This window comes from Bos javanicus, chromosome 21, assembly GCF_032452875.1.
Source record: "Bos javanicus breed banteng chromosome 21, ARS-OSU_banteng_1.0, whole genome shotgun sequence".
NCBI classification, from domain to species: Eukaryota; Metazoa; Chordata; class Mammalia; order Artiodactyla; family Bovidae; genus Bos; species Bos javanicus.
The window spans coordinates 55,537,999-55,550,345 of record NC_083888.1 but is presented as its reverse complement, the minus strand read 5'-3'; the positions used below and the strand labels follow the sequence as shown (position 1 = coordinate 55,550,345).

Sequence of the window (12,347 nt, the reverse complement as noted above, 5' to 3'; positions counted from 1 at the left end):
GCAAGTCTTTCAGGAAAATGATGCTTTTTTTCTGGCATGTCACGTCTCCTCTAAATATCAGTGGTGGTGATGGTTTAGTCGCTAAGTTGTGTCCAACTCTTGCGACCCCATGGACTGTAGCCCGCCAGGCTCCTCTGTACATGGGATTCTCCAGGCAGAAATACTAGAGTGGGTTGCCATTTCCTTCTCCACGAAACATCAACAGAATAGAGTATATAATGGGAAAGGCAGAAAACTGTAGAATTTTCCACTTGAAAACCACCCCGTAAGTCAACCAGGCTGGCTACCTTCCTTTCACAGATGTGGACACTGAGCCTGGGAAGCAGAGTAAGGCTTGTTGGAATCACAGGGCCTCCTGGTGAACAAATCAAGTCTGGAGCGTCTATATCCTCACTCTGTTTAAGCCACTGAAATGATAGATGAAGGCCCACTTGGCCTTGAAAAATGGAATATTTTCTGTCTTATCGGTAAACAAGGATGTCACAGTCGTCAGCGATTCCAGCCCTCCAGGGCAGCTAGAAGGAAAAGGATACCTGCTCCGTCTGGCTGCGTTTAGGCTGCAGCCCCTCCCTACAGTGAGCACTGAGGAACTCGGGATGCGAAAAACACAGGAGACTGGCCCCAGATAGCTTTCATTTCATGCGTATGAAAGAAATGATTGCAGTGAGCCCAGACGCTTGCATCTTCCCATACATTGAAAAGCACTAAATCCCTTGAGATATCTGATTTTTTTTAATTCACAAAAATACTTTGGATGTTCAGACTACCTGCCCTTTGTTGCAGACTTCTATATGATCTGACTCCTGCCCTCTCTTCCTCGGAGCAAGTTCTCTCAGGGTCACTTGAGATGCTGTCTCCCAGGCTTGAAGTCCTAAAAATTCCCACCAAATAAAATATAACTCTTTGGCTTTTAGGTTGCAGCTATTTTTCAAGTCGACAACCTCAAGCACAGTGAAAGAGACATGATCTAAAATGATGAAATGTGATTTTTTGGGGGCCTGATTGGCAAAGCTGAGGAAGAGCATTAAAGCTGTCTTGGTCTGGGTGTGGGGATGTGGGGCTTATCATATATTAGTTGTGAGGGAGTAAAATGGCAGAGCCTTTCTGCAGAGCTCTTTGAAAGTGGGAAAACCTTGAAAGGCAAGTTTATCCTAAAGAGGGAAGTACGGATGAAAGAATTAGCCGGAAGATGTTCTTTGTAGCATCATTTAGATTAAAATATCAAAAAATCAGATCTCTGGAAAGGGGGTAGTTGAATTCATTTGTGGCTTTTGTACAAAGTAAGTAGGAGACCATCAGAAATGCAGTGTGTGGTGTCTGGGACTTGCTTTGCGGAGTGCTCCAGCCAGACATTGAGAACAAAGGCAGGGGTCGGGGGATGGAATAGACGTTTAAAATGTTGATTGTGTGAAGTGGGTGATGAGCGGAGGGTTCACTTTACTCTTCTCCCTCGTGTGTTGGAAATTTTGTGTGGTGGAAGGGAAGGGTTAAGTCCAGTTTTATTTCAGGGTCGACTGAGTATTCCCTGTGGAGGGATGGTTCTCTTCCATTGTACTTGGCTGACCACACACATTAGAAAGGGATGCTCATATTCACTGATCATCGTGGAAAGAGTTTATGATACATCTGAATGGAAAAGGGCCCCAAGTAGTGAGGGACGAGAATTCTTATTTGGTTTAAGAAATAAACAAACCCATATGCAGAAAACAGATGAAGTGTGTACACCCTAAGTGGACATCATTGGGCAGAGAGCTTTGTTTTTAGCGTATCTGATTTTCACCGCCCCCTGCAGCAGGTGTGTGTATATCACTGGTGAAATTTTTCAGACAGTTGAGCTTAGTTAACTGTGTGGCTCTTTTGATCTAGGGAAGAGCATGGAGGAGATTAAGAAGGTGCTGCTGCTGGTGCTCGGCTGTGCTGTCCAGGTAGGGCTCGGCAGGTGGGTGGAGAGGGCTGCTCTTGTGTTTGCTTCGTGGGGATGACGCCCCCGCTTCGGTGATGTGGGGGGGAAGCTACTTTCAGCCCAGCGGGACAGAAGGTCGAAGGGTTCCTGTGAGAGACGTGACGGCATCTTGGGTAGCAACCATTTTTAGCCCCTGGCATCTTGGGCAAGAGGTCAGGTGGGGATCCCCGGGGCCAGGTGTCCTTAGCAAATTGTCCCCAGTGTAGGAACATCTAGAGCAAGGATCAGCAGACAGTCTGTGGGCCAAATCTGACTTGCCACCTGTTTTTGTAAACAGTTTCATGGGGACACAGCCATGCTGGTTCCTTTACATAGGACCTGTGGCTGCTTTCTTCCTATGGCATGAGCTTAGATGGACGGCCTCTCCAGACTAAGATTTTTACCATCTGGCCCTTTACAGATGAAGTTTGCCTCCCCAACCCCCCCACTGGCCTAAACCAGCTGCTCTTGGTCTTTACTTGTTTAAGAATCCCCTGGAAAATTTGTCTGTGTCCCACCCACTGGTGTTTTTAAAGACAGCAACCCCCCCCCCCCGCCCCCGCACAGGTGATTGTGATACAGATAGCTTGAGCCACTTACAGAGAAACATCAATGTGACGGCTGGTGGGGGGTGCAGAGCATTCTTGGTTATAAAAGAAAAAGTCAGGGGTGGGGCTCCTTTTGAAACTGTATTTCTGTGACTCTGGTGGCCTCAGGTGGCCCTCATCGTTAAATGCTTTCATTAACACTTGTAACCCTCTGCAGTGTGAGAGGAAAGAGGAATTTATTGAAAGGATCAAACAACTGGACATTGAGACCCAGGCGGGGATCGTGGCTCATATACAGGAGGTAAGTGGGAGGCTCTGGGGAGGTGCTTAGCTGTGGACCGTTGTTCTTGGGTCACCCAGGAGGCAGGTTCTCTCCCCCTGAAAAGGCTAAAGAACACGTCACCCATGAATGATTTTGCTAATTTAAGGTTTCAGACACCATCGACAAATGGATCCTATTTGGAAAGGTAGCTGTCAGTAAGCTAAAATGGGGATTTGAAACCAAAAAAAAAAAAAAAAAATTTTTTTTTTAAACTTCAATCAAGTCTTCTTTTGCCTCTTCTTCTTGCCTAATATGGACTCAGACTATTTTTAAGAGCTGTCAAGCAGTTTAGGCTCAGAATTTGATTTACAGTCCCTGAAAATGTATTCTGGCAAATGTCACCCCGTTTCGAATGGCTGATCTTTATGGAGAGAGAGAGTCGCTGCTCCTGTCAGTGACATGGCAGAGAAATAACCACCACCCCTTGGAAAGTTGAAAACCAGCGAGTCCCAGAAGGTCTATCTCTGGACACCCAGCCCGCCTGGGTGGGGTTGGGAGTGGGGGGCTCTGCACTGAGGGCACCCCCTGTGCTGTTGACCTTGGCAGAGGTGGTGTCAACTGAGGGGGGACGGTTTCCCTGGAAACTTAGCCCCCACCTGAAACGTACTGCCCTGACCTCCACCCCACCCTCCTGCAAAAGAAGCCTTATGTGTTTTAATTATCTTAGGAGGTACAGTTCAACCTTCCGTCTAATTGGACAGCTGAGATAAATGCATGAAAAAGACATGAGCAGAAGCACGTAGGAGCAGGTGCGTGACTGGCAGAGGCAGCTGAACACGGAGCTCCCCTCACCAGCTCCCCTCACGGGGTGCAGCTGCCGGGCTTCCTCAGCCCGCCGGGGCACTGTGGGTGGCGAGCTCCGAGTCAGGATTTGAATGCAAGAGACGGATGCGGCTTGTTGTGGGAAGGACGTCCAGCAGAGCCAGTCAAGTGTTCTAGGAAATATTCTCAGCCATTCGTGTCAGTGACCTGCTAGCCATAGAACCATTCTGCCTTTTGATTTTCCTTGTGTGTCTCTGTGTTTTGAAAATATATCTGGGGACTAGGTCCTGGAGACTAGCCAGGACTTTGCTGCTCACTGTCTCCCCTGTTCCACCAGCAGGATATTAAAAGATAAAAAGGTATGCGCCCAGAAAGAAGTCCTGCATGATTATCAAAGTCGGTGGCTCGCCTGGGGACTGGGTTTTGGAATTAGTTGGGTGTTTCTTAAACATTCAGGTGCCCGGGCCTCACGGGAAACCCACTGTGTCAGAATGGGGAGGAGAGACATAAGCCTTTCATTACAGGCTCCTGGGGTTACTGGGGTGCGGCTGTGCTTATAGCCCTGAACCCCTTTTATAGAGGCCTTTCCATAGCCCTGGTATGGAACAGGCCTGGAACCCAGCCTCTCAATCCCAGTTCATACTTTAGGATGCCCTGTACTATGGGGTAAGATTCTTCCTCATTCTCTGAGATTCACTGAATCCCCAATTTTTAAAAATTAATTTATTTGGCTGTGCTGTGTCTTCGTTGTGGCATCCAAACTCTTGACGGCAGCATATGGGATCTAGTTCCCTGAGCAGGGATGGAACCCAGGCCCCCTGCCTTGGGAGCTCAGAGTCTTAGCCACTGGACCACCAGGGAAATCCCCAAATTTTCCTTGTAAGGAGGGGAGGGGTAAGAAAGCAGGTGTCTTTTGAGAAACTGAAGGGCCCTGTCTTTGTTTTTTGTTGTTATTTGTGTTTGAACCGTTCCTTCTCTCTCTGCTGCTGAAAAATTTAAATACGTGGTGTGCCTGTCTGAGTGCATAACCCCTGGTTTCTTTTTGTTTTCTCCCCCGTTGAGGCTTGAGTGTGCTAATACTTATCTTTCCAAATGGAGAGGGTGGGGACTCAAAATAGATCTTCTACCTCCTTTGCCAGGTTTTGGGGTGTCAGGTTGAGAAGTTCAGGTCAGCAGAGTAGTTGAAGGTTGAAGAGGCTGCCCATTGTAGGCCTGGCTGTGGGTTTCCACTCACACCTGACAGAAAGGGAAAAACCACCAATCTTATGCGGCCTGTGGGGACGAGACACAAGCCTACCTGAAAATTGTTTTTTTTTTTGGTGACTGCCCCATGCAGCATGTGGGATCTTAGTTCCCCGACCAGGGCTCAAACCTATGCCCCCTGCAGTGGAAGCACAGAGTCTTAACCACTGGACTGACAGGGAGGTTACCCCCCACCCCCGCCAACAAATTGCTTTAAATTAGGAAATATTTCTGAAAAATCGATGTAAGATTGTTGCGTACCCAACATTTCAACATAAGATTTCTAACATATGCTGTACTTGCGTTAGATTGTAAGAAATAACACACCGTTCCTCTCTTTACCCTTGGCATCCCTAGGACTTACCTTGTTTGTGTTGTAAATTGACTCTACAGTAAGAATATCTGAGGATGGTTTGTTAGGGAAGTTCTTCTGAGTTGTAAGGTGTGCTCTCTGTTATTTAAAAAAAAAAAAAAAAATCCGTGTCCTCTAGGAGCTGGTGTTGTAAGCAGGCCTGACTTGCTAGTAGAGCTTGGCTAAGGGGCGTCTGCACAGACTGGAGGTGCCCCCTGCCAGCCATAAGAAATCTGTCTGGAGGACCAGTCAGCGGGGGCCCTGCCCCCCAGTCATGGGGAGGGGTTGCTCCCGGGACCCCGGCTATGCCCTGCCCACCCCTTCAGCACCTGACCTATGCCCGCAGGTGACCCACAACCAGGAGAACGTGTTCGACCTGCAGTGGCTGGAGCTCCCGGACGTGGCCCCGGAGGAGCTGGAGGCCCTGTCTCGGAACATGGTCTTTCACCTGCGGCGGCTCATCGACGAGCGGGACGAGTGCACGGAGGTGCGTCTGCAGGTGGCCTGGCGGGTCCAGGAGGGACAGCTCCTTGTCCTGACTCTTTGTCTCCAACCTGAGGCCCCCCTGGACCTCTCTGTCTGGTTTTTGGTGGGGATGGGGGGGAGGTGGCGCTTGCCCTGCAGCAAATGAACAGCCACCTCTGAGACCCCCGTGTGCAGGGGGAAGTTCATCAAAGCGCAGAGCTCCGGGTCCCTCCTGGTTTCTGTCCCACTCGACATTTCATCTTTTTTCGAAAACTTACATCCGATGCCTCCTGCTTCCTCGTGGTTTCTGGTTCTCAGCCAGCTCCTCTTGTCTGCTGACCGTTGTGCACTGAGTTCGGGTGTAAGCTCTCCCTTCCCTCTCCCGCCCACCCCCCTTTCTGCAGTTGATCGTGGACCTCACCCAGGAGCGGGACTACCTCCAGGCGCAGCACCCCCCCAGCCCCCTCAAGTCCTCCAGCGCCGAGTCCACCCCCAGCCCCACCAGCAGCCTTTCCAGCGAGGACAAGCAGCATCTGGCCGTGGAGCTGGCGGACACCAAGGCCAGGCTGCGCCGCGTCAGGCAGGAGCTGTGAGTGCTCCGGTCGGCTGGGCTCTTGGTCCTGCTCTTGTGCCGTGGGCTGTGGACACACGTTTCTATCAGCTTGTGTGGTGCGGGGAGCAGGAGGGCTCTGACTCCACGCTGAGCACCCTCAGCTAGCCTCTTGGGGCTGGCACGAGAAGGGGTTCTCCCAAGAGGTTAGGGCTCCCGCCAGTCCACACCCAGGCCCCATCTGGACTCAGGTGACCACACACTGGTACGGTTTGGGGCTGGAGGGGGGATGTGGCTTGCCCCGTCTGGTGAGGCTGTTCCCCTTTCCTGCAGCGGGGGAATGCCACTTTGCTCATCATCTCGGGGGCTGCCTGCCTCTCACCAGTGGGCACTGCTACCTGTTTGGCAGTGAGGTGGTGCCACTGTGCCCAGTGTCTGCTTAACTTCCTATACCCTCCTAGGGAAGCCCACCGGGTGCCCAATAGAGGTAGTTTGAGGGTGGTGGGCATTGTAAACTTAAAAATGGAAAAGAACGGAAATCAGGAACATTTTTGCAGACATCACATGCCAGTTTCACCCCTCCCCCCTGCCAGAAACCCAGTTCCCTTTCCTTCTTCCGCTGGGGTCTTACGGGGTGGTGGGCTGCTCCGCTGCGTGCCCGGCAGGCCCTCTCACTGTTTTCCGATTGCTCTGATCGCCCCCCAGGGAGGAGAAGACAGAGCAGCTGGTGGACACCAGGCATGAGGTGGATCAGCTGGTGCTGGAGCTGCAGAAGGTCAAGCAGGAGGTGAGCGAGAATGTATATGTGCACGCCAAGAGGGCAGGGTGGCTGGGACACCCTAGCAACTGGGTGTACCTGTGCTTGTGTGTATGTGTGTACACGCATGCCAAGAAGGGGTGACTGGGACGCCCCAGAAACTGTGTGTACCTGTGTTTGTGTGTGTGTGTACACACGTGCTGAGAGGGCAGGGTGACTGGGATGCCCCAGTAACCGTGTGTACCTGTGTGTCTGTGTCTGTGTGTGTGTACATGCGTGCCGAAAGAGAAGGGTAGCTGGGATGCCCCAATGACTGTGTATACTTGTATGTGTGTGTAAACATGCATGCCGAGAGGGCAGGGTGACTGGGATGTCCCGGTAGCTGGGCGTACCCGTGTGTGTGTGTGTGTGTCTGTGTCTGTGTCTGTGTGTGTGTGCACGTGCGTGCATGCGCCGAGAGGGCAGGGTGATGGACACCCCAGTAACTGTGTTTGTATGTGTGTGTGTGTATATGTGTGTGTATGTGCACATGCATGCCGAGAGGGCAGGGCGGCTGGGACGCCCCAGTAACTGTGGCCCAGGGGCTCAGGAATGCAGCATTGGGAGCTCCCAGCAAAGGCTGCTGTTTCCTTCCCACTCAAAGTGACACTGCCGAGAGCCAGTCATCCTGAGAACGGCCGTGGGGGTGACCGTTTCTTACGGCAGCAGGTGGGGCCACCATGCAGTGGCCTGCACTGAGAGCCCCTCAGCTACCAGGATGTCCCGGAGACGCCGCACTTCAGAGCCGTGGCTGTGTCTTCCCTCCCCAGAGGGGTGCCCCCACGTCAGGCTCCCCTGTCTTTGCCCGTCTCCCAGAACATCCAGCTGGCGGCGGACGCGCGGTCCGCTCGCGCCTACCGGGATGAGCTGGACTCGCTGAGGGAGAAGGCGAACCGCGTGGAGAGGCTGGAGATGGAGCTGGTGCGCTGCCGGGAGAAGCTGCATGACGTGGACTTCTACAAGGCCCGCATGGAGGTAGGCGCCCAGCCTCGGGGTGGGCTCGCCAGACCGGTCCTGACAAGGACCTGCCGATTCTCTGTCCTGGTGGTTCGGGGATGAAAAGCCAGCAGGTTTCAGCAGCTGGCACCGTCCCTGCCCCTCACCTGCCTGTTCCTCCCCAGGGGCCTCCCGCTCTGCTTCTCCTCCATCTCGAGGTGTCAGATGGGTGCGAGGAAGGAATGTGATTTGTAACAAAAGGGTCCTGATTTCTTTCTTTCTCCCACGTCATGTCACAGTAATGGGCTTCGGTTTAGGTGTCTCCTTCTTTTAAGAGTTCTCGCATGTTTCTATGGCTGAACCTTGCCAAGACCAACCCCTTGCTCATCTATAAAGTAGAGATAGTGGTGCTACTTCCTGAGGCTTCTAAGATGAAAGAGGTGAAATGCCTGGTGTTTGAGCACATGCCATAGTAAGCCCTCAATGGTGGGCCCTCCTTTGATACCCAGGTTGTGGGGAGCTGCAAGGGAGGGTGTCGGGACTGAAGGGGGAACAGAGACCAGTATCCAGGTGGGGTCACTGATGCTTTGACCTCCCACCCTTCACCCTTTGCCTTCCATCAGCAGCAGCTTCCAGAACCCTCTTTTCTGAGAATTGAGGGGTTTTGCCCCCACGTTAAATCTTGGAGTTTAGAGGTGGTTTTAATGAGCAGAGGCTTCCCTGATGGCTCAGGCAGTAAAGAATGTGCCTGCAATGCTGAGACCTGAGTTTGATCCCTGGGTCAGGAAGATCCCCTGGAGAAGGGAATGGCAACCCACTGCAGTATTCTTGTCTGGAGAATTCCATGGACAGAGGAGCCTGGCAGGCCACAGCCCTTGGGGTTGCAAAGTGTCAGACACGACTGAGCGACTAACACTTTAACTAGCAGGGTGAGATCTGAATGTCAGTGCATATGAAAAGGTTCTCAAGTCTCTTCTTGCCGCCCAGGAGGCTTCTGAGAGACTGAACATAGGTCTCGGGACGGTGTTGTCCTCTCCCTATCCACGGCCTCCTGCTGAGCTGCTGGCCAGCATGCGTGGAGACGGCTGTTTGGCTGCAACCTGCTCTACCACGGAGACAGGCCCTGGGGTCCCTGGGGTGCATGGAAGTGGGATGGAGAAGCCTGTGGTCCAGGGCCCATTTGCTCCTCAGACCTACTCAGGGAGTGTCTGTTCCCTGAGGACTGTCAGTGACACGGGGCAGGCACTGGGTGCTCCGGGAAGGCAGCACTGGCCCCAGTGACGATGAGGGTGGGAGACCAGCTCTGGGCTTTGTCCTGAGATGGTCCACCGGCCTTGCTAAGTTTGAAAGGCGTGACTCCCAGCACAGACAGGTTCCAGGATGCATCGCAGAGCTCCCACAGCTGGCCGAACGAGCTGCCCTCAGGAGAGGTGGGGACAGTCATGTGTGAGTTTCCTCAGACTGCTGCCGCAGCAGCCCCTCCAGCCCCACCTGCACCGGGAGTCCTCATGCAGCCCCCAAGTGGAATCATGGATGGAGCGCAGTTCGCACAGCTCACCCCCACAACCAGCCTCGGAGGGGATGGGTTTCGGTGTCCTGTCTTTAGTCTCCGTGTTCATTCCTGACCTTGTCCGAGCAACCTCTCTTTGTTGGGCAGACACGGGCTCGGCGCCTGCATGGGGCCAAGCCCTGCACCAGGAGCAAGGGATCCGGGCACAGATCAGACTCGCTCCCTACGTTCAGGGTGCTTCCTGCCTTTTGTGGGGGATGGTTTCACATGGGAACCCCTTTTCCGTATTCTCAAATGTTATGCCTCTGTGTGGTGACAGCAGTGTTTTCCATTTTACTTTATAATTTATTTACGTCTGTGCTGGGTCTTCATTGCTACACGGGGTCGACTCATTAGTTGCCGTGTGGGGGCTTCTCATTGCAGTGGTTTCTCTTGTGGCGGAGCATGGGCTGTGGGGCACTTGGGCTTCCATAGTCTCCATGCATGGGCTCGATCGTTGGGACTCCCAGGCTCTACAGCACAGGCTCAGAGGTTGAGGCACATGAGCTTAGCTGCACCATGGCCTGTGGGACCTTCCCAGATCAGGGATTGAATCCATGTTTCCTGCATTAGCACGCAGATTCTTTACCACTGAGCCACCAGGGAAGCCCCAGTATTTTCATAATGATGAATTTTATTATTATTCATTATAGTCATTATTGTCATAATAATGATAATTTTCATAGTAAAGTTTACCATGAGGTTAGCGATGCCTCAAATTTTGCAGGCGTTTGTTGTCACAAGAAAAAGTCCTATAGCGTCTGTCTGTGTAGGATGCTGCTTTGGAGGGCAGGCAGTGACACGCGTGAGTCTGCAGAGGGCCTGGTCTGGGGAGTCCAGGCTGCTAGAGAGAGGATGAGCCGTGCTCTTCTTGGATGCCCATAATGTTGGCGTCTCAAGAACGGAGAAAAAGAGCCACCTGTGCACGCCTTCTTTGATTGGAGTCGATGCAGTGGCCTTGCGAGCCGTCTGCAGACCTGCCGTCTGCCATGCATGGCCAGATGCTTCATGTGGACCACGAGCCCGAAGGACAGGGCCTGGCTCTTACCTGACCATGTGCCCAGGGCCTGGCACACACAGAGAGCTTGGAAATCACTGTGCAAGGCAAGTAAAAAACCATTGCTCAGTAAGGAACAGACTTGTGGTCTGGGGAGAAGGATGGAGAAGAAGCGTGAGTTTTTGTCTCCTCTGGAACAAGGCAGCATTAGGTGTGACGAGCAGCAGGGCAGAAAGGCGCGTGGTCATGCTCTCCAGCCAGCTCACGTCTGTGGACAGCCGCCATGCGAGGGGGACTCTTCTCTGGGACAGGGGCAGCAGCAGGCAGCCAAGTGCCCTCCCCTGGCGTCTGTCTAGTCTCACTGCTGAGAAAAGGCTTGACATCGCGGAAGAGAAAATGTGTTAGTGCCACATGGGCGGAAACATAAAGAACTGGACTCAGGGCGAGGGCAAGGTCAATTTTGGTTAAAATAATATGGAACACAAATTTCCATGTTTTGCTTTTCAACTTCTGTCTGCTTTTATGTGGGTCTGTGATGGCTCAGATAATAAAGAATCTGCCTGCAGGGCAGGAGACCTGAGTTGGGAAGATCCTCTGGAGAAGGGAGTGGCAACCCACTCCAGTATTCTTGCCTGGAGAATCCCATGGACAGCGGAGCCTGGTGGGCTGCAGTCCATGGGGTCGCAACGAGTCGGACACGGACTGAGCAACTAAACAACAATATGGGACACAAATTTCCATGTTTTGTTTTTCAGCTTCTGTTGGCTTTTATGTGGGTCCTAGTCTATTTATGTAGGGATTAAAACAGCAAGCAAGAAGAGGACCGTGGCATGGCGACCCCTAGGTGCAGTGGGGCATGTGGGGTCGCACAGGCAGACCCCTGAGTGCTTTTGCAGAGGGTGGTGGCACCTCACTGCTGTCAGGGCACAGGGGTTGCTGTCCAGAGGACCGCGTGGGAGGAGGACAAAGGCAGAAAGACTGCCTGGGAGATTCCTGTTGTCCCACGTTTCATTGTCTGAAATCCCCGACAGCAAGGACAGATGCATAGTATCATGTGTGTCTGGGCAGGGTGAAAGCCAGGCAGGCCTGTCTCCACTCCTCTCTGAGATTTGTAGCTTCCTGGTCTGTGCTGACTCTGAAATGAACAGTAGCTTGAGAGGCGGAGACATAGTGCACAGCTAGAACAGCTGCCACATCAGCTTGCTGGGTGTTGAGCAAGTCTTGTCCCCATGTAGGATCCCGTCCCCGCTAAGATCACCTTATGAGGGCAGACCCTCTGTTCCAATTGGGACTCTGTTTCCTAATGACTTCTGGGAGTTGTCTTAAAGTTTGGTGCACGGAGAAGTTAGCGCAGGACAGACCCAATGCTTGCTTTATGATTCAGCCCACCACGCTCCTGAGTCGGGCGAAGTTTAAAAGCAGGCAGGTCCTCGGTGAAGCCTCAGGGTCTCCAGTGGAATGGGATGGGTGGGCAGAGATTATCGAGGGGTGGTCCTTCCTGAGTGGGAAGCCGCTGCTTGCCCCAAGTAGGGTAACCCAGGGCTCCCTCTCCTGAGGGCCTCTCAGGGCTGGCTTTCCATTGCTCTGGACACCTTAGGGATCCGTTGGGTGCTTAGGGATCCATTGGGTGGTCCTGAGGGCAGTGGGCCAGGAGCTGGTGGTTGCTTTGATTTTTACTCCTCCTTCTGAATTTTGGGACATAAGGCATCTCTGAAACAACTGTTAGCTTGATGCTGTGTGGTGTTTAGTGAGTGCCAGCCTGAACAGCATCTCACGGGGGCATAAAGAGATGGTAATCAGCAGCTGGCCTGCTTACTGGGCCCCAGACGCCATGCACAGACCATTTCGCATGCCTTATCCTAGCCGACCCCCACCTCAGCCCTGTC

General features: G+C 52.7%; 1 protein-coding gene across 4 annotated transcripts in view; it reads left to right on the top strand.

The window, feature by feature from the left end:
• CCDC88C (coiled-coil domain containing 88C) overlaps window positions 1–12,347 on the top strand; it is a 144,250-nt gene that overhangs the window by 78,555 nt on the left and 53,348 nt on the right. For all 4 annotated transcript variants that reach the window (XM_061395102.1, XM_061395101.1, XM_061395103.1 and 1 more), the window contains 6 exons: window positions 1,867–1,925; window positions 2,708–2,791; window positions 5,515–5,655; window positions 6,038–6,222; window positions 6,889–6,970; window positions 7,796–7,954. In XM_061395102.1, coding sequence (XP_061251086.1) covers window positions 1,867–1,925; window positions 2,708–2,791; window positions 5,515–5,655; window positions 6,038–6,222; window positions 6,889–6,970; window positions 7,796–7,954 — 710 coding nt within the window. The remainder of the gene's footprint in view (window positions 1–1,866; window positions 1,926–2,707; window positions 2,792–5,514; window positions 5,656–6,037; window positions 6,223–6,888; window positions 6,971–7,795; window positions 7,955–12,347) is intronic.